The sequence below is a fragment of the Chiloscyllium plagiosum genome, unplaced genomic scaffold (assembly GCF_037043375.1).
Source record: "Chiloscyllium plagiosum isolate Xiang-an unplaced genomic scaffold, Cpla_swu_hap1 HiC_scaffold_25, whole genome shotgun sequence".
In the NCBI taxonomy this organism is placed as follows: Eukaryota; Metazoa; Chordata; class Chondrichthyes; order Orectolobiformes; family Hemiscylliidae; genus Chiloscyllium; species Chiloscyllium plagiosum.
This window is the reverse complement of record NW_028270163.1, coordinates 39,694,062-39,717,050: the sequence shown is the minus strand read 5'-3', so window position 1 is coordinate 39,717,050 and position 22,989 is coordinate 39,694,062. Positions and strand designations below refer to the sequence as shown.

Sequence of the window (22,989 nt, the reverse complement as noted above, 5' to 3'; positions counted from 1 at the left end):
CGCTCCCGGGGGATGCTGCCAGAAAGATGCGCGGCCACCCAACTCCGCAGTTGGAGACGGGGGCGCGCTCCCAAAGGCTGGGGACGGGGGTGAGGCAGCTGGGGCAAGTGCCGCATCGCCCGGAAAATAGGGAGCGCCAGCCAGAGGATGCTGGTGCGCGTCCACGCTGGCGTGCGCGCACGCGGAGATGATGGAGAGAGGGAGGCGCGCACGCCGGTGTGTGCGCAAAAGACCGGCTGGAGCCGGTATAAAACAGCAGGAAGATGAATAACAAGTAATTTTAGAGGGGGCAGGAGACGATCAAAATCTGGGGAGAGACAGGGGTAATGAGGAAAGGAGAGAACTAGGAGCACGGGGTCGGAGGGAGCCGAGGGACAGAGTGAGATCCAGGTTAGACAGGGACAGACCACTGGGACTCCCCTGCATTCACCAGCCCTTCCAAAATTCAGCTAAGAGGAGCAATATTAAAATAGTTCATCTAGTTAGGGTCGTAACCAAATGTATCCGACCAAATATCAGCAAACTCGGTACGTTTTGCCTGGCTGGGGGTACATTAAAGGTAAGTCCTTCTGTCCACAGAGGAGCTGGACTTCCAATTTTTTTATTTCCTTTCTAGTTCCAATTGTTAATATTGGTACGGTCTTAAAGCTTCAGGAAAATCGTCGTGGTGTTCCCCATCCGATCAACAAATAGCACTCTGTGTCCAGGGAATGACGTACAGCATTAGAGTCCTTTTTTTCTTAAATAAATGTTAAAACACTAGAACTGTACAGATCCATTAGACTTATTTTTTAAATTTGTTCTTCCTACTGTTTTGGCATCCTTCAGACTGTCACGTAAATATCATCTCCTGGAGCTTATAATTTAATGTTTTCTAATTTCTACCTCCTCCATACACTCGAAACGGTTTACATTTTGTGAATAATATGACTTGTTTGGAAGCTTTTATTTTCTTCTTTAATCTTTGTTATTTAGCCCCAAAAGTCGGGTCGACAACTTGAAGTTAAATTTGAGTGGCATTGCAGGGATCTCCAGCAGATTTTGGGAAGAATTGCAGTATTCAGCTGGTGAGTACAGATCTTTAGGGGTGATATTGCGCGAATTACGTTACCGAGCAAATAATGTCAACCGAGAAATCTTATAGCTGTCTGAAATTCTATCATATATCTTTACATTAACAATTTACCCAAAAAATGGCATAAATTGGTTCGGGGCGCTTAAAACGTGGCTCTAGTTAATTTCCGAGCTGCTGTACAGTTGAATTTCCAGGAGAGGAAGTGTCTGAGCAATTTACCTCATTTCTCCCATCAGGGGATCGAAGTGGGGCGCTCTCGCTGACACCGACTCCCGTGTTTATCGAAAGTAAAAGTTGTCATACATTTTGCCGTTTACGATACAGCCGCTACTATGATCCAACTTTTCCAATCTAACCTTCGTGATTATAAATGTTCGCATCTGCCATGAAGAACTTGCCATTTTTAAATAAAATGCTAATTTAGCTAGCGCGACGGACAGGAGCCAACATCTGGGTGCGCGGAAGTAAGTGCATTGCCACTAAGGTGCTCCTGCAGCTATTCAGTCGCACTGCGTGCAGCTCTCTTCGCCATTACTGCCTGGCCGCTAGATGGTGTAAGAAACGAATCAGCCCTTCATCCCCACACTGCTGTGGTTATTTGAGGGAAGCAGTTTGCCAGTGTAAAACTTTTGAGCTTGGCTGAGGTTGACGTGTAAAAATGGTGACATTGTGTCGACTGCCGTTACCGGACGTGTATAATCGCTTAAAAGTTACGATTGTTTTGTTTTTGTTCATTTCAAATTTGCCAATTAAACTGCAAGTTCGCTATTTAGATGTTTTATTCTCTTGATCAGCAAGACCTTTTCTTTATTTGGCTTCCAAAAAATGGGGACCACGGTTTGTGACAAGTAATATCTCTGACAAAACTATCTATATCATCAGCTCCCTCATGCTCAGCTGTCCAATAAGATCATGGCTGAGACCTGGTTGTAACCTTAAGTCCAATTCCCTAACGACAGCACCTTCTGAAAATAATTCCTCAATCCCTTTATTGATCCTAAATATGTCCAAATCAGTTTTGAATATATTCAATGCCCAGCCTCACTACTATCTATGGAACCGCATTTGGAAGATTACTGACACTAAGAAATTCCTCCATGAAAATCTCCAGTTCTGGATTTTCCCCAGGAGAGGAAACATCCTCACAGCATCTACCTTGTTGACTCCCCACAAAATATTACATTTCAAGATAATGTTTCAGTCTTATAAACTTCATCTTGGTCAACCATTCTACCCCAGGAGTTGGCCTGGTAAACCATCCCTAAGCTGTTTTGAATGCTTGCATATATTTCAAATATGGTCAAGTTCTACATAGTACTCCAGGTGCAGTCTGACCAATTCCTTGTACAATTGTAGAAATATTTCTCAACATTTATATTTCAGCATCCTCTCAGTAGAGGTCAGCATTTCATCTGCCTCTCTAATTACTTGCTATACCTGCATATTAATCTTCTATGATTCATAATTCATTCCTGCCAAATAGGATCTTAATTGCTACTAATTCAAAGTACTTTCAGAGATTTTGCTCAAATTACTTAATTTCAGTAGGTGGGGAATGAAAATCAGACAATGACTAATCCATCTATTTCTGGCCACATAGCAATTTTTGTTTGGTGTTACCAAACATGGTGGTGATGTGTTATGCATCACACTTTCTGTCATGACAGCAGTGGTAAAGTGGGGCACATTATACATACAGCAGATCTCCCTTTGTAAATGACACTGCTCAGTTGGCAGAGTTTAAAAAAGAAAATGCACCCAATGAAGTTCAAACAATTATGGGTCCCTCACTGGTACTTGTACAATATTACAGAGGTCAGATTCTTCACCCCAGCCTGAAGGAAACCAATCACTTTTAAGATGCTGCCGATGCCAGGAATAATATTTCATGGAGCTGAAGGTACTCCAGCTGTGACCTAACCAATGTCCTATGTTCAGTTTTACTCACCATAATTTAAGAAGAATGTGATTGCATACAGGATGCAGAGGAGATCACCAGGATGTTGTCTGAACAGAAGCAGTTCAGCAAAAAGAGATGACATGGGCTTGGTCATGTTCCTTCAAGCAGAGAAGGCTGATGGGGGAATCTAATTGAGTTGTAGAAATTTGAGGGGCCTGGACAGGGAGAAGCTCTGTCTCTGGTTATTGAAGAAAGTGAGGACTGCAGATGCTGGAGATCAGAGCTGAAAATGTGTTGCTGGAAAAGCGCAGCAGGTCAGGCAGCATCCAAGGAGCAGGAGAATCGACGTTTTGGGCATGAGCCCTTTTTCAGGAGCCCTTCCTGAAGAAGGGCTCATGCCCGAAACGTCGATTCTCCTGCTCCTTGGATGCTGCCTGACCTGCACTTTTCCAGCAACACATTTTCAGCTCTGGTTATTGACCCTGATACTAAGGGGGGAAAGTTTTTTTTTAAAAAAGGCAAGGAGCAGGAAATTTATAGGGGATTTGAGGGGGAAAAACTTTTCCACCCAAAAGTAGTAGATATCTGGAAATCATTGCCTAAAAGTGTAGAAGCAGGAACACTTGACATTTTAAGAGTAAAACTTGAAAAGATTCAGAAAAGCTTTACAAGGATGTTGCCAGATTTGAAGGGTTTGAGTTATAAAGAGAGGCTGAATAGGCTGGGGCCATTTTCCTGGAATGTCAGAGGCTGAGGGGTGACCTTCATAAAGGTTTAGAAAATCATGAAGGGTATGAATAGGGTAAATAGACAAGGGCCTTGGGCGTGGGGGAGTCCAGAACTAGAAAGCATAATTTCAGGTGAAAGGTGTGAAATTTGAAAGGGACCTAAGGGGCAACGTTTTCCTGCAGAGGGTGGTGCGTGTATGGAATGAGCTGCCAGAGGAAGTGGTGGAGGCTAGTACAATTACAATATTTAAAAGATATCTGGAAATGTATGAATAGGAAGGGTTTAGAAGGATATGAGCCAAATACTGGCAAATGAAACTAGATTTATTTCAACTATCTGGCTGGCATAACAAGTTTAGATTAGATTAGACTAGATTCCCTACAGTGTGGAAACAGGCCCTTCGACCCAACAAGTCCACACCAACCCTCTGAAGAGTAACCCACCTAGACCCATTTCCTTCAGACTAATGCACCTAACACTATGGGCAATTTAGCATGGCCAATTCACCTGACCTGCACATCTTTGGAGTGTGGGAGGAAACCAGAGCACCTGGAGGTAACCCACGCAGATACTGGGAGAATGTGCAAACGCCATACAGACAGTCACCCGAGGCTGGAATCGAACCTGGGACCCTGCTGCTGAGTAGCAGTGTTAACCACTGAGCTACCATGCCACCGTTAGATCGAAGGGTCTGTTTCCATGCTGTATATCTCCATGACTCTATGACTAAATATTTAGATGAGCACTTGAAACAGATTAGCATATAAGGTTACAGGTCAAGAAAATGGGATTAGAATAGATTGATGTTTGATGACTGGTGCAGACAAAATGGGCTGAATAGCCTCTTTTGGAACTATTTAAAAACTCTGACTCTGAAACTAGGCATGCTTCCTCATAGGTATAAGTTAAAATAAACATTTGCTTTTTCAAAACTATGTAGTTGCAATGACATACATTCTCAAAAAAGATGATCTTTAAAAGAAAGAGGTAGCTTGCTGTGATATTCTGAGAAGTGTTAGATTAAGTATTGTTTCGTCAAAATGGTAGGAGGAAGCATTAAGAGTTGTTACCTGCACACCATCCCCCATAGGGTTTATCGCCCTTTATAGGGTACCAACACATACCTGCACACTCTCTCTCTTCTTTACACATGCTACCTTTCACTGCCTCACGATCACCACAGGTTCCCAACACCGTATCAACCTGTTCAGATATGTTATGACACCTCTAATACAAGATGGGATATGAACATAAACCTTTGAGTTTTGTTCTGGTCTAGAGGCAGGGACACTATCACTGTGTCACAACACCCTATGGTCTTTCTTTCTCCATGAGGCAAAGTAATTCTGAGCAGGTCTTGACCACTTTTTAATGAAAATGAAGGGTAGTTATCAGCACCTGGGAATGTAAATTTACACCTTTAATTACTTCCCAGAGACATTCCCTGTTTATGTACAATAGATAAAAGATGGTCAGCTATCAAACTGCTCCCCCTACCTAGGGTCTATTTTGTCATTGCAAATTGTCCATAGTCCACTTACCTTTTTTTTTAAAGTAAAGACAGATTAAGTGAGCAGGCAAAACCGTGGCAGGTGGAATACAATAAGTCATTCATGCACTTTGACAGGAAGCAAAAAACTAAAGCACAGGGATTTGGGTGTCTTCACGCATGAATCTCAAAAAGCTAGCATACAAGTTCAGCAGGTAATAAGGAAGACAATTGGAATGTTGGACTTTATTTCAGAGGGAATGAAGCTTTTTAAAAAATAAACAAGTCTTGCTAAAACTGAACACAGTACAGTTCAGAACACAGCTGGAATACTGTGATCTGTTTGGTTCCCCTATCTAGGGAAAGATATGTTTGCATTAGGCGCAGTCTAGAGACTGGCCACTAGATTGATACCAGGTATGGAGGGACTGTCTTATGATGAGAGGTTGTGGATTGGACTTGTACTCATTGGAGTCCAGAAAGAGACACCTTTACTGCAACAAATGACTTTGTTAGGGGACTTCACAGGGTAAACATAGAAAGGTTCTTTTACCTTGTGGGAGAGCCTCTAACACAGGGCATGATCTTTCAATAATGGGTCACCCATTTAAGACAGATGAGGAGGAATTTCTTCTGTACAAATGCAGCAAATCTGTGGAATTCTTTACTACAGAGTGCTATAAAGAGCCGGTGATTAAGTATATTCAAGACTAAGGTGGATCGATGTTTAATCGGCAAGGGAATTGAGAGTTATGGGAAAAAAAAGCAAGAAAATGGAGTTATCAGATCAGCCATAATGGCAGAGCAGACTCAATAGCCGTAATGGTCTACTTGGGTTTCTGCATCTCATGGTCTAATAAGTCCATCAGCTTCTCAAGTTCACAGGCATTTGATGTGGGTGTTACAGAATGTTTACAGAACTTCTTCCTCTTGTTAATTATATAATTGTCCACCATTTGCAGGAATGCAGAGTTTTCATTCAATTTCTTAAATCTGTGATCACATAGCCCTTCCTATAATGACTGCTTACACACTTCTACACTTTTCATTGAACCGGAATTAGTTTTGTAGCTCCTTAATGATTGCAGAGATGAGTTGGCAGTTTGATAGAATATTAATCGGGTGCTGCAACTCATGAATACCCAGTCTTTTAGCTGTAAGTTTGGAATGTTGATTTCAGGACCAATGCTGCATTAAAAATAAGGATGGCTGGTTTCCTTCCCTGAAGGATATTCGTGAGCCAGATATGTTTTCATGACCATCTGATAATTTCTAGGTTACCTGTTTTTAATTTAACGTTTTTTTGCTTAACAATTTAAATTCACTTACTTCCAAGGTAGAATGTGATCTCTTGTCTCCTGATCAATGGTCCAGGAGTATGGATTACTGGTCAATGGGTATAATGATGTGTTGTTAAAATACTGATAACCTAGAGGCCTAGACTACTTCAATGGTTTCCAAAACACATGCATTTTATATACAATAATAACAACAAATTAATAATTTCATTTCACATTGATATAAAGAATAAATTTTATCATATTTGGTTTGCCTCAGAAATCTTGTGCAAAGAAAGCTAGAATTTCTGTGGAAAGCCTAAAATGTTAGAATAAAAATGCCTTGTTTTATATATATTTTACACCACTCAAAATAAACACAAGAATCAAAAGACTGCAAAAAGAACTCTGTACAAGTTACCATAGAATTTCTGAAGATAGCTGTCTGCGCACACATAATTCTAGTTTCACTTTATCACAATTGGAGACTCCCATTTCCTTTTAATGTCTCATTAGTCCAAACACAGTTCCTTTCTGATCATAATACTACACAGGCTTTAGAGTGTTTGAATGTGTGTTGTATTCATCTTTAGATACAAACGTGCCTGACTGCATCCACTATAAATATTACTAAGTGTATAGTCTCAATATTGAGACAATAAATGGAGCTATTTAATAAATCTCTCTTGCTTTCCTGTTCAGGAACTACAGAGATAAATATTGTGACATCTTTTATCTTCAATAAAAACACTGAAGAAGAGTTCTATTGAGATTCAATATTACCTGTTACTTAACAGATGTTGCCTGGTCTACTGAGTTTCTCTAGCAATTTGTTTTAATTCAGGCTTCCAGCATCCACAGTATTTTGCTTTCAGGATGTAAGTTTGGTCACTGAGCTGGAAAGTTTGTTTCCAGACATTTTGTCACCATACTAGATAACATTATCAGTGAGCCTCTGGTGAAGCACTGGTGGTATGGCCTGCTTTATATTTATTTAGGTTTCCTTGGATTGGTGATGTCATTTCCTTTTCATTTTCTCAGGGAGGTGGTAAATGGGATCCAAGTCAATGTGTTTGTTGATAGAGTTTGTTGCAATGCCATGCTTCTAGGAATTCTCGTGTGCGTCTCTGTCTGTCTTATCCGAGGATGGATGTGTTATCCCAGTCGAAGTACTGTCCTTCCTCATCTGTATGTAAAAATACTAGGGTCATGTTTTTTTGTGGCTAGTTGATGTTCATGTACCCTGGTGGCTAATTTTCTGCCCGTTTGTCCAATGTAGTGTTTGTTAACAAGAGAAAAATAAAAGGAAATGACATTACTACAGGAAATATGTCACCAACCAAGGAAACCTAAACACATAAATAAAAAGCGGGCCATACCACCAATGCTTCACTGGAGGCTCACTGATGATGTTACCTAGTATGGTGACGAAACATCTGAAAACAAACATTCCAGCTCAGTGAGCTAACTTACATCCAGAACCTCAACCTGACCTACAAATCTTCTCAAAATTTTGCTTTCATTTCAGTTTTTTATTCTTAAGATAGTTATAGGCCTCAGTGATTTGAGTTTCATAACACATCTGCTCTCCATATTTTCAGCAAAGTGTGTTTGCTGTCGTAAGATCTGCATTGTGATATGTGCACTTAATTATAATTATGAAAAAACCAACATTAATATTCGGAAGACTAAGCATTTGAGTGGAATTACTAGTCTATGTCTAAAAACTGAAACAGACTTTTTTATTGCAGCAAACACATTGTAGAAATGAACACGTTCATGGAAAACACAAGGGGATGCACAATCAATGTTTACACTAAAACTCCAGATGGAGGTTGGGGCTGGATCATAGCCATCGCATTTTTCTTCATAGAAGTACTCACATATGGCATAATGAAGTCATTAGGTGTTTTCTTTTATGACCTAATGGCTTATTTCGATGTGTCCAACAGCAGAGTGTCCTGGATATTATCTATCTCTGCATTTGTAATGATGTTTACAGGTAAGGAGGACTTTGACAATCTTAGTATTTGGAAATGTTCACTTTTCTGCTTTTGGCTAGAATTTAGGTATCAGCCTTGACAAGTATCCTGCAGACTTCATTTACAGCACTGACAATATTTATACAATTGGAATTGGCACACCCAAGAAAAATAATATAAGATACTGGAAATTACAGCTGCAATCCCACACAATTGTTATGGCTTGTTTATAATTTTCTAAAGTGCAGTTTTGGCACAAGTTGCTGTAATGCAAAGGGTTTTCTTCCTTTTCAATGTCATTATCTGCTGAAGTTTAGATGAAAGTAAATGCTTGTTTCACTACTGTTAAACGCCTTTTATGGAAAGTTGTTTTATAGCCACTGTTTGCAGCTTGAGTAAAATGAAGATATATGCACTGAACAGAACCAAAAGCAAATGTAGAAAGGATAAACACGTAAATGTTGAATGATTGGAGAAGGGTTTGAGTTATTAACTTATTCTATGAAGTGTATTCCAAATAATTCAAAAAGTATTTTTTTGCATGGAAATCTGGATTAATCTAACATTTCAAGTTGGCATTAATTTCATAATGGGCAACAAATTATTCAATTATACAAATTAATTAACATCAAATTAATGTATAAGTTACCTCTTCTTGAAGAGCATAAGTTTTTCACCTTTAATTCTGAAAGTGGCTTTGAGTATTACAGCAGCCTAACTTATCCCTGACCTTTTTTAGCGTATAGATCAAGTTTAAATTACACCCTTAGTCAACAACCTGTGTAGACATTGCTATTTTTAAAAAATAAGTGCTCAGCATCTAATTATAATACAGACAGAATAATCTTTAATCCAGTAGTAGAGGATAAATAAATTGTATACTCCAAGCTTTAGAGTTAATTTTTGAACTTCAACAATAAGAAAATTTAATATAAAGGTTTTAAGGAAGGATACATGAAATTTGTGCATCAGCTTAGGCAGTTGAAGAAAATTACCCCTTCAAAATCTTATTAATATAATTTCCACTTCCTCAATTTTCAAATTAAACTGAATTCATGGGCAATGTATTTTTTAATGCACATAATTATTTCTATTTTGAAATGCACTTGCCTCAGTTAAATTAACAGTATCCAGTTTAAAATGCTTGAGAACTTAATTCATCCTGTTTTCTATATGCAATTACTTTTCTATTTTTGTTTCTTTTAAAAATATTCATTTTTATTTCCTCATTTCATTTTAATTAGTGTATTAGCACAAATTCCCCTTCTCTCTCTTTCCCCATAACTTTTCTCTCATTGATTCAATGGAGATATTAAATATCTTTTTTATATAGATCAGCTGAATGCCAAAATTCAATGCAAGTTTGACAACTCCATCAAATTGAGATCAGCTATTATTGCAACAGGCCTTTTAATATTAAAGGAGAAAGTGAGGACTGCAGATGCTGGAGATCAGAGCTGAAAATGTGTTGCTGGAAAAGCGCAGCAGGTCAGGCAGCATCCAAGGAACAGGAGAATCGACGTTTCGGGCATAAGCCCTTCTTCAGGAATGAGGAAAGTGAGTCCAGCAGGCTAAGATAAAACGTAGGGAGGAGGGACTTGAGGAAAGGGCGTTGGAAATGTGATAGGTGGAGGGAGGTCAAGGTGAGGGTGATAGGCCGGAGTGGGGTGGGGGCGGAGAGGTCAGGAAAAAGATTGCAGGTTAGGAAGGCGGTGCTTCGAAATCAGCACCGCCTTCCTAACCTGCAATCTTCTTCCTGACCTCTCCGCCCCCACCCCTCTCCGGCCTATCACCCTCACCTTGACCTCCCTCCACCTATCACATTTCCAACGCCCCTCCCCCAAGTCCCTCCTCCCTACCTTTTATCTTTGCCTGCTGGACACACTTTCCTCATTCCTGAAGAAGGGCTTATGCCCGAAACGTCGATTCTCCTGTTCCTTGGATTCTGCCTGACCTGCTGCGCTTTTCCAGCGACACATTTTCAGCTTTTAATATTAAACAAAATGTTCAAGCATCTTTCACGTAATTGGCCAACAACAGTTTTGGAAAGGGTCTTTTAAAAGCAAAAGAGAGGCCAAAATGTTAAAGCCTACACAATCGGGCCTCCATAGTTTAAAAACTTGTCGAGTAATGGTGTAACAAAGGAAGGAGGTGTTCAGAGATCAAGAAACAGAAATTTTAATTAAGAGGGTGGTCAAATGCATGGCTGAGGAGCTTTGAGATATGGCTACATTGAACTTTGTGGAACAGGATATGGACAGCTGGTTTTGGATGAACTGAAAAGTAGGAGGAAGAAAATGGCAGGCCAAACAGAATAGCATTAGGATAGTGGAGTCTTCAAGTGATGCAAAAATGGATGACCATTTGTACACAGGTGGTTCGACACTGTGATTGTGGTGAACGATTTGGTGACAAGAGGTGGAAGCTCTGCTACAGACTGACTAGGGTGCCATGACCATGAGCGGTCTGGTTCACCTTAAGGGTGATAATTGGGTAAGGAAGATGGGACAATAATGACTACTGTAGCAGAGGCCTAATTTGCTGACTTTGGTCTTTGGTTTTTTTAACTAGTGGAAATTGGGATTCATCAAAGATTGAATATTGGTAATGTGGGCTGACCATTCTGGCACAGTAGACTGTTAAGGCATATCTGGATTTGATCAACGTCCATGTAGAAACCCATCCATATCTGCAAAAGTAGTTGAAGTATAGGAAGGGGATCAATGATGGAATCTTGAGAGACCAAGATTTGAAAATTAAGTGTGAAGATGGAAAAGAAAACCTTAGCTAGATATGTGTAGCGATGGTCATATGGTAAGAACTGAACTAAGCAGAGACCATCAATCCTATAGAGCTAGGGAGGGGTTGAGGAGTGTAAGGAGGATGTTGTACTCTCTGGTCAGTCCCATCATAGGTACATTTGTGACTTTTGTAAGGCTGCTTCAATTCTATAGCATGAAAGGAAAGTTGATTTGAAGAGATTTAAATACAGTGTAGTTAAGCCAAATTTTGGAAGTGTCAACTTTAACTAGAAACTGAGAGTTTCCAAAACAAGATATAAAACTTTTTAAGTGGTGGGTGGGGGGGGGGGGGGGGGGGGAGGAATGTTTTAAAAGTGTGAAATAGTATCTCTGGAAAGGGAACCATTTACAAAGCTACCCATTAGGACCAAAAGAGGAAGTTAGGTGGAATAGCAACCTGTTGGCACTGGGTGCAGGTGTACGGTCTCATGAATCACATCAGCTCAGGAAGGATATGAAGTATATAGAATCAGAAATAGAATAAGAAATTCTGAAGACGTTTGGGGTTGGTGGGGAAAGGGGAGGAGTAGTGGGACAGCCAAAGTTAAATGTTTCCTTTTCAAAAAGTCCTTTCCACCCCCCCCCCCCCCCCCCCCCCCCCCGCCAATCTACTACCCAGGTAGAACTGACAAATATTTCTGGAGCCCTTGACGAAAGAGTTTGCCTTCCTCTTTCTCTACAAAATCTTTTTGTTCCATCCTTCTAGAAAGTGACGTCTTGTACCTTCATAAAGGAAGGAATCAAGTCAAATTCTTATTACAATTCAATGATGGCTATGCTTAACGATAAAGTAACTTTAGTAAGAGAAGCTGCTGCAACATTTAATTGCAACAATTTGTTACTTGCTTGCCATTTGGCAGCAAAACATGTAGGGCAACATAATATTGATTTTCATGGGCCAAGAATGTAATGATTTTCTTGGTTCAACATAAATTTTGGATGTGTTTGTTTCCAGAGCACTCAATAATTAACTTTGTTCTGGTCTCATTGTAATCTATTGTTGGGTTACATCTAAAGTATATACAAATTTGGCAGAATCACCAGATACAATTGATCTTAATTCAACAAATAAATAAAGGACCCTTCCACACATCTTCACTTTCCCAACCTTTGCTGTACTATGCTGTCTCCAATTACACCACTCTAATGGTTCATCTTCAATATATCCTCAGTTGGGCTACCTTGTAAGTCGTGTGGATTGTTCTGAAATGTTATAAACATGAAGTAATGCAAAAAATCAGCTAAAGGATCATAACAATCAAGAAAAGATGAACAGGCTGGGTCTCTTTCCTTTTTGAATTGAGAAGATGAAGAGACATAATGGAGGTCTTTACCAAAACTTTCACATTTGAGTTGGCAGAGTGCTTCCACATGACGGTGATGAAGACCAAAAGATCAAAATAAAGTGTATGTCAAAAATCAGATCTGTATTTCAGAGAAACATCTTTACCTGGAAAGGATTGAGAATTTGGACTCTGAATGACAGTAATTGGCACAATTAGTTTAGCTGCATTTGAGGCAAAGGGTACATCAGAAGATTATGCTGAGTGAGACTGGGAAAGATAGAAGAAAGCTTAAGTAGACAGTTAATGGACTGGTTGACCCAAGTGGTCTGTTTCTTTACCATATATTCACATGTTAGAAACTTGCAGCCGCATCTCAATTTTGTAATAGAATTCAAACTTGAGCACTGACGCAAAGTGACATTTGATCTGCTTGTAATGTGCTCACGGTCACAGTATTATGTCCTGAAACACTAATTTATATGCAAACATTCAAACCAAGTTTTGTTTTGTATGTAACAGGAACATTTTTAGTCTGGTCCATTAATCTGATATTGGCTAGTCTTTGCTACAACCACCAGGTTGACCTTTTTAGATTTGAAGGTGTTAATAATGATTTTGCAGATTTATTGACCATGTCCTATTTGATGCTGTGTACTCTGATACAGTGAAATACGTGGAACAAACAGCAAGGCCTGAAGATCCATCAACAAAGTTACAAGTTTGAATTTAAAAGTCTGAAGCCATATGCTTTCTCAATAAAATGGAAAAAACAACTCTGGCAATAATCGTCTCCTGCAGACTGGTCCAACCTGGGTTGTTTTGCAGCAATGTGTTTGTCAGTTAGTCCTTATTGCATTAAATTGGTGAGTTCATAGCACTGGAGACAAAATTACAAAAATGCAATTCAAAATCCTGATGGAAAAATTACAGTGCTAGCCAAGGCCAGTCGCCTTTGGTCTGAAACATTACCAAACACGAAAACAAAACAACAAACAACTCTCCAGTTTCAGTGTTCAAAACAGTTTCCTTTCTTTTCTCCTCCACCTTTTTTTCATTTCTTGTGACCTGATTCAGTTTCTCATTCCTCCACCATCTCTTTACTTGTAAAATTTATGTTTTAATTTTATTTTTCTTTAAGAGATTTGTTTAAAATGTAAGTTGGCAAGTTAAAGTCCTACTGGCCAACAACTAGGGAAATGGTCCTGTAGATTAAATTTTGAATGCCACTTTAATTATATTTTCATCCCTTGCATTTGGTATAATAGAGAAATAAAAAAAGTATATACCGCAATGATGCCCATCTCACTATATTTTCCTGCACGTAATTTTTCACAACACTGAACTAGTAAGTGGAATAGTCAAAGTAACTAAATAAGAAAAAATACTTTCTCATTCTTATATGCAATTTTATTACCTAGTTTTTGAGCTATGAGACTTCTTTTGTTTTTAACATTTGTACATTTCTCAACTTGCTCAAAACAAGACTTCTGACTCTCATCAAGTTATTCCAAGTTAAATTTCAGATAGTAATACCAAGCAGATATGATGCTGAAAACCGTGTTACATAATTTACTTTCTCCACAAAATATGTCTCAGTATTTTTTAACCCACACCTTTGTACTGCCCAAATTATTATGCAGTATATTGCCAAAGATTAAAGAAAAAAAGTTTAATGACTGAGTTCTCAGTCAAAGCTAGATAAGATCTACCAGATTTTGATATACATTGTTGATTCCAGTGGAAAAGATTGTGGGGAAATGCAGCTTGAAATTATCTGGTACAGGAAAATATTATCAAAGCTGTTTACATGGTTAGGGATGCTTGTTATCTCCCAGAATAGTTGGCTACAGTGGTTAACTTAGCTAAAATGTGTCATAATTGAATGTTATTTGAAAGTATCAAGTTCTGTCCAATGATATTAAAAATATTAAACATTACTTTGCCAAGATTATTTATAAACATAAGATTTTTGTGTTTTTCTTTTCTTTTTAAATCTTTTTCCCACAGCAAAACAGGTTTCAGCTAGTGCCTGCTAAACATTCTCTTACTCCACTTCGGCTCAAGAATTTAGGTCACGAAAGAATCTGCTGAATCCCGTTTAAAGTGAAACGTTAACAAACGTCAACACTACCAGACAAAGAGAAGACTGAACAGCACTTCTGTGTACCAGTACAGTACCTAATGAACCACATGCAAACTAGGAAAAATCAAGAACAGTATAAAATTCATTGCAGTAATTCTGACAGCTGAAATCATAAAATGGAAGTAAGGGTTGGGATTATTGTAAGTTCTAATCCTTAATTTTATTAATCGGTGGACAGTGCAGCAATCAGGATGCAAATGTATTGCATGGAGATGATTCAGTTTTCTATTGTGCAGTGATTGAGGGAGTAGAGTTTGCAAATGTTTGGAACAACTTTATTATGCAGGATTTTCAATGTACCTCTATAAAAAGTTGTTACAAATCATTGGGAATGCGAGAGGAAAAAGAAACTGTTTGTTTTAAAAAATGGATCATGTTGACCAGAATTGATTGGATGTTTGTAGATGTAGTTGTGTGTAATTTGTTTAGATCCTTGAAGGACTTTGGAGGTAGTGGTTTAGGCGCAAGAACCTCGAATTTTGCATTGGTGAATCTGGCTGGCATGTCAGGAAACCAACTAAATCTGGTGATGCTTGAAAGGGCACGCCCTGCACCTGTTTCCTTCTCTCTTCCACAAACCACTCCCCTCGTCCCACCCTCCCACCTTCAATTCGTCGCCACCTTAATGCATCAGCCAAAATTAGCAAATCAGTTGAGTTGGTTTTCAAATTTGGCTTACTTGGAAAGGAGCACTGCAGCTATCAAATTGCTGATCATTCAAATTAAGGGCATTCAGAGGTTTGGATATTGCCTATTTTTAAAATGGTAAAATGCTGCAGTTTGTGCTCTTCTCCAAGGTCAGTGGAGATAAGTTAAGAATGATACTTTGATTTAGGAGCAAAGAAATAAAAGACAACTGCTTTTTAATTGTTATCTTACTATTACAAGATGTGCCAGTATTGTGATTGATCTACAAGATTTTCACATTAGAAGGGATAAGTAGGCAGGAAAGTTGGACTTGTGCTGCATAATCTCACAAAATCAAAATCAATCAACAAGTATCACGACCTATTAGTGTTTTAATTTTTAAATCTACTATCTTTTTTACTTTGCTGTAGAAATGCTATTTCTGTAAATTATTGTTCCACTTGAGATTTCATTGTAGAGTTTAGGGCAAATGTAATCTCTCTACCTGGTTAAACACGGCATTTTTAAAAAAAAAAAAATTCTCTCGTTACTTTAGGGTAAACATTTTTGAAATGTCATTATTGGAGTGCAGCCTTTAACCTTGGATAGGGGTAGTGACAAAACAAAATGTTATATGATGAAGAACATGCCTATAATTTTGCAAGTGGAAAATTTTGTGCATTTTTGAATAAGCTATACGTGAATGAATGTTAACTTCTGTTTCATCACAATTTTAATTTTAAATTCTGATTGTCCACACTGAGTTGAGTGTGGTGGTGAGCATGAAGCCACAAAGCTTCTCCCCCATTTATGTATTTTGTTTTAACATAACCAAGTGCTCACTCACCCAATCGTCAGATCATTGGGATAGGAGCAGGCCATTTATCTGCTCCTTCCTGCTTCAACATTATACTCTAACATGGCTGTGTATCTTAACTCCACCTATGTGCCAACGTCCATAGCTGTTGCTACACATATTTGATATGTTGTAACCTGTCCACTCCTATGCAGATTGGTTTAAAACAAATGTGTATAACATTCTGTACTCGAAAACTTGATGACAAATCAACTAATGTTTTATTTTTTTTTCTCTCATATTTTCTTCCACCTCAGTTATTTTCATCCCTTCCCCTCTTTAGGTCCACTGTGCCATTCACTCTACTATAGAAGAGAAGGTGGACAGGCAATCTGCTCCCAGACCTCTAACAATGCCGCTCTGTAACTGGCTGCTAGGAGTTGTGCGTGAGTGGACCGGGGGAGTGGTGTGTCTGTGTGTGTGAGAGTGAATGTGTTTGTTACTACTTCCTGCCCTGTTGTGAACCCATCTTTGTTTTTTTTTCTCAAATGCTCCTGTGATCTTTCTCTCTTTGTTTGTTTGTTTCTTTCTTTCTTTCTTTCTCTCACTTGCTTTGTGAAGTTGTTCTGTGGGAATTATAAACACAATCCTACATTGTACTGCTTCCAGAACTATACAAGAACTCAGGTTCTACCATCAACAATCAATCAATTACTCTCCAAAGGACTACTACGATATCAGCAGTACTCCTGATTGCGTCAAAACAGATATTAGACACAATAAATTAAATAACTAATTGGATAATTAGTACCAGTGAGAAAACTTTATTTTTGTGGCAGCATAACCATTTCAGTTTTATTCCTTAGCCCCAAGCATAATTAGGCACACAATTAATATTCCTCCAAGTGCATTTTACACAGTCAATATATAAAAAGACATGTTTGTTGACCATCTGGAACAGTAGTGATAATCAACCAACAAAAAACTAAATTAAAATAATTTTGCTTACTCTGCCCTACTGCTGCTTTTTCTGCAGCTGAATCCAAGATTACATCTTCCATCACTTCGTGAAGAATATAAGCTTTCCAAATAAGTTTATTTGAAAATGTCGAAACTTGTATTTGGAAACTGGATTTCTGGAGCTGCTTCATATTCATTCCCCTCCCAATCCTAACTGGCAATAGCTGAACCTAAATAAACATTGTTTCTCAGGTGCTGCACAGGTACCCAAGGCATCCCAAATGGAGGGCATGAAATCCACTGGATTGGGTATTTAAACAATATTTTTTTTTACCCAAGCTGAAGCAACATTTGGGTGCTTTGTAACATGCAAATAATGGGCCTAATGCTTTGTTGAGATACCCACTCCAACACTTGAGGTATTCGTACCAATATGATCCAAACCCAGAATCCACCGATACTAAGAAAGAAATTTACTGAATGTGGCAGTTACAAAAGTGCATGCTCACTAGTGATCATCATCTCACCACTGTTTGTGATCATCACTTTCCCCACCATCCCACCTTGTCCCAAATAGACTTTGCCTTGTTTCACCTTTCTTCCATTCCCCACCTAGCTGTATGGACTAATCACCATCAGCTACTGTAACAATAGCTTCATTTCTTTCCAGTCCTCTCCACTCTTTGCCAGAAGTTTTCAGTGCTAATTGTACTGGGTGACAAATTAATACTGTGGAAGATCCACAATTTCCTTGAACTGACATGGCCTCCGTGCATTTAATGAAGGAACCTCTGCCTTGTTGATTGTATCTACCATCAAAATAGGAATGATCTTGTCTTCCAGAGAACACTGCACATTAGAAGAGTGTTTTACAGACAGAGTTTGAATGCATTAGCCTTATTACTCTACATATCTCCCTTTTCATTCCACTAAAGTTTACTTCATATTTGACCATCTAGAGATGGTTATATTTCTAGCACAATTCACAACATACAATGGGCTTTCCTAGTTTATTCCTTAACATTATCAATTTGTCAGCCAGATCTGTGATTAAATTCTGCTTTTGAGAATCCTTGACTGCCATTTCTACTTTGAGAGAGTTATAATAAAGGAAGCAGGATACTAACCTGCTCTAATGTAATTTTTTCAATACTGAAATTTAGGAATTTAGAAAGTAAGCTTTTTCAGACCATGAGTTCGAATTAGTAGTAGTTGTGATTCACACACATTCTTGGATTTTGTTTGCGAGCATTCATAATTCATAAAAATTAGAGGAAACATAAATTGCTATTATGGTTCACAAACTAAAGTATATCCAAATGTCACAGCAATTGACAACATTAGCAGCACTGGATACTTACCATCTGCTGCTGAAAAATAAATAATAAAAAATACAAGCCTTTCCTCTCCAAAAAGGTATCTGTACTTCTGTTGTCCTTTATTCTCTCGTCTTGCCTTCTCTTTTAATCTGCCACTACTAACCAGCTGATATTGTCCACTGCCCAGCACTATCCTAATAATTACTAGCTTCTGTTGCCTTTTCACCCATATTTATTATTTCCACTCTTACTATCTTCACGCCATTTGGTGGAGGGGGGGAGGGTTGCAGTGGGGGCCTGCTTTAAAGTTTACGTGCTCACAGGCTCTCCTGCAGGCAATGAAAGTTTAAAGAGCTAACATTTAGAATTATTTCAAAACCTTGCTACTGCTTGATCTAAATCCATATGTCATGCAATAGACCTTCCCAGAAATTTGAAGAGCTGAGTCTGAACATCACCATTGACAGGAACAAAAGATCTCACTCACTGTGTACATTTGAGAAAGGGCAATAGAAGAATGGATGAATCTAGGAAGATCTCAGGAGTTTTCTTAAACTAAATGTCCAGCATTCCTAACTAATCACACCAACAATAAACCAATAGAATAGAACCAAATAGAATAGAACCAAAGCCAATAGGATGTTGCATCACATTGCCTAAATAGTTCAGTTCAAATATGGAGTTGTCCAAAAATGCTTTGGGATATGTGTACAGTTCAGATTTTTTTTAAAAAATACTAGAGGCAGTGTACAGAAATTGCTACTACATTTTGTCATTTGAATATTAGTTGATAGATGCCCAGACTGTTGCAAAAACACTTCAAGGATTTCAATGTTAACCCAATCAACTTATATACTTCACTCTCCTAAACCATGATTAAAGGAGTAAGTAACAAATTAGTCATCCTTTCTAATAAAACGAAGTGAGATTATTAGTATGGTTCAAAATGCATTTGATAACATTGAACTAATGTTAAATTGATTGCTTGTGATATTGAGGGAATATTGCAGGTTTTGAGGTGAAGCAGAGTTAAAGGGTGAGACATACCTGGATCAGAGCATACAAAAATAATTTAAGGAATCTATTGTCTTGTCATATAATACTTATTTTGAAATGATTTGCCTGCATTTAAATAGTAAAACAAGCAGCAATCTAGAAGGGAGATATGGAAACAATCAGAGCAAAGAATTTTCTTTATGGTATTAACTGAAGAATGGGGGACCTCAAACAAAAGAAAATTGCAAACAAAATTACAAATTGTTGGAAAAACTCAGTATGTCTGACAGAACTAATTCTGAAAAATGTGTTGCTGGAAAAGCGCAGCAGGTCAGGCAGCATCCAAGGAGCAGGAGAATCGACGTTTCGGGCATAAGCCCTTCTTCAGGAATTTCCTGAAGATGGGCTTATGCCCGAAACGTCGATTCTCCTGCTCCTTGGATGCTGCCTGACCTGCGCTTTTCCAGCAACACATTTTTCAGCTCTGATCTCCAGCATCTGCAGTCCTCACTTTCTCCCAGAACTAATTCTGAGGAAGGGTCACTGGACTGAAACAGTAACTCCACTTTTCTCTCCACAGATGCTGCCAGACTCACTGCGTTTCTCCAAAATATTATTTTTGTTTTAAGATTTCCAGTATCCACAGCTCTTGGTTTTACTTTGAAGAAACTGCAAAAGCTTAGCTGGATTGGATTTAATTTAGAAAAAGAGATTTAAGAGATAAAAGTGGACTTAGTTAGTTGGACTTTGTTCTGAATTTGTGCCCAGATACACACAGACATGCACACACTCAAGTCACAAATCAAGTATACTAGGGTGTAGGTTTGCTTGCTGAGCTGTAGGTTTGATATCCAGACGTTTCATTACCTGGCTAGGTAACATCATCAGTGGCGACCTCCAAGTGAAGCGAAGTTGTTGTCTCCTGCTTTCTATTTATATCTTTCTCCTGGAGCCCCCAGGAACCCCATCCAGGAGAAAGATATAAATAGAAAGCAGGAGACAACAACTTCGCTTCACTTGGAGGTCGCCACTGATGATGTTACCTAGCCAGGTAATGAAACGTCTGGATATCAAACCTACAGCTCAGCGAGCAAACCTACATCCTAAACCTCAACCTGAACTACAAACCTTGCATCAAGTATACTACTTAAATAAATCCCTTTGTATGTGATCTTTCTGCAATTATACTGACTCAGCAATCCTCCTCAAATTTTAGCTCCATTTTCAGGCATAGTGGAATATAGCCATTTTCTGGAGATTGATTGGCATTTTGACCATTTTAAAAGTACTTATTCTCATTGAGAACTTTTTTTTTGTTTCTTTAAATGCATTCTTTAATAACCATCAGAATAAGTCATATTTAAAAAACTGTAGCTTGTTGAACATGCTGGATCTAAAGTGCATGTCAGCTGGAAATATTTAAATAATACTGGAGCAAGAAATATATGGTGCTTTCTTTGGACTTATTTACAACAGTGGGCAATTCTTAGAACATTTGGGTGAAACTTGACATTGCTAGAAAGGGTGCATTTTCAAATTTAGACCAGGAAAGAAATTCCTTATTAGTAATTTGTAATGGAAAAAAAATGATGTGCAGTATGTGAACATTTAATATTTTTAGGTTAATTAGTAACAGTAAATATTTAAACTTTCACTTAATGGTTATTTATCAAACATCTATGTAGCTCAGTGCACAGTGCAGCAATGTGTACATTCATTACACAGGGGAAGTCTATATATCAAGATTTTACACAATTTGGGGCATTTTCTAAAGTATAACTTTTTTTAAAAAAAAAATCTTACTTGGGGAAGCAGTAAAGCAAGCAATGCCAGTCATTGAGAAGGGCTACATACACTTGAAAACCAGAATTTAGCCTAATAAGCAAAGTGTTTGCATACTTGAAACCACAACTGCATAGCTGGTTTGATGTAGTCAGTGTCCTTAACAGAACACCTGTTAGGGCCACAATCAACAAAGTTGAAGGAAGTTCTGACCACAGTCAATTGTTGCTGCAATGTCCAACTTGGAGATACTGCTGGAAATAGCCTAATCTTTAATTTTATGAGTGGTTTTCACTGCATAATGGGGCTGGCCATTTAGTCACAGGGTAACTCCTCTGTGAGTGTCTTGCTCTCAAAAGCAGGCATGCCTAAATGTCCAAGAATTGAGACTTGCAGGGCAAGAGATAGCCTAGAAACCCTTTTTGACTCATAACTTATTTTCACTCCAAGCTTGAAGGACCACTTTTGCTGCAACAGTATAAACTTAATTTTGAGATTGCCAAATCTGTCATCGAGTGTTTTATGTTACAGGAACTGGCAAATAATTTGAGACTCACCTATCTGATTACATGTTGGATCCCTACAGCTGTTTGGTGTACATTTGGAAAAATGTCACTTAAACATATGAAGCAAAAATAGAACAAATTTGGTAGTATGGTCTACTAATAAAAGAAAATTGCTTTGTTGTACAACCACAAACAGCACTGTACTGAGCAAAATTACGAGCCTTTAATCTTTACCAGTAACAGTATGGTATTTCATTGTGTATTCCACCCATGTGGGGAAGCTCTTGGCCACTTAGCAAAATGGCATGAAATCAACAACAGCCAAGTGGGTGAACAGAACCTGCATTCACCACTTCATTATTGCACATGTTACTCTTATAACATTGTCATGTAAAATATATAAATGATTCAAGGACTCCTAAGTCCTAGTTTTAATTTTATTGGAAAACCTTTTAGTAATCAAAATTATCAATCTTAAAATGCTATCATTGTTACAGCTGTGCCAGTTTACTGCAAGTGACATGGGTTCAGTGAATGCAACAAGTTCTGTTCCACAGATATGCCTACAAGTCAGTCACCAAGGCTGACCATGAACACAGCTTTCTTGAAATGGGTCTGAATGGTGGTTTAGGGAATATTAACCAAAAGCTTTTATTGAATACAGGCAATTCAGCAATTAAACTGTTTTATGTCTATACTAAATATGTCCCGAACGTTTTATACAATTACTTTTTTATAGGAAGGTCCTTTTTTTATACATAGTTATAAATTTTGTGGTAATACATCAAGATGCTTTGAAGTCACAGTTGATATTAGGATGGAGATGCAGATCAGTGTCAGTCAGTCTGTTTCTGTCACAAGATGTGGCATTGTCTTTTCTAATCTTATTACCCAAGAAAAGCACCCATTCTTGCACTGCAACTGCAAATTGACATGGGCATATTTCTTTCAAAAATTTAAAACTGTAACTCTTCTGGTAAAAATCAGTGGTGTTCTCTTGCCTTTAAAAAAAAATTGCTAGACTTGCAGTTTGTATAATTTTGTATAAACTGCAATAGGGATTGCTAAGTAAAATAATCCAGCTATATGGAATAATAATTTTTCTACTCTTCTTGAAATATTATCATTGTCTATGTATCTGCGACTTTATCTGTCTCCATCCTTTTCCACTGCAGACATCATCTTTTGTCATGTACTATTGCTTTTACATAATTATTGCCTCAATATCTTCTGCCAATTGGACCATTTATTGACCTTTGCAAGCACTACTAGTGTTACCACTAGGCCTATTTATGGACTTAAATGATTGCACTAATTGTAC

General features: G+C 38.2%; 1 protein-coding gene across 9 annotated transcripts in view; it reads left to right on the top strand.

The window, feature by feature from the left end:
- The first annotated feature begins 226 nt into the window (after positions 1–226).
- LOC122562185 (monocarboxylate transporter 7-like) overlaps positions 227–22,989 on the top strand; it is a 32,297-nt gene continuing 9,534 nt past the window's right edge. Inside the window, exons 1-3 of one of the 9 annotated variants that reach the window (XM_043714823.2) lie at positions 227–559; positions 976–1,067; positions 8,222–8,472. In XM_043714823.2, coding sequence (XP_043570758.1) covers positions 8,238–8,472 — 235 coding nt within the window. In that variant the 5' untranslated portion in view covers positions 227–559; positions 976–1,067; positions 8,222–8,237. Of the gene's footprint in view, positions 560–975; positions 1,068–8,221; positions 8,473–11,909; positions 16,552–22,989 lie in introns of those variants that run through there. The other 8 variants (XM_043714828.2, XM_043714825.2, XM_043714826.2 and 5 more) reach the window with 8 other exon arrangements.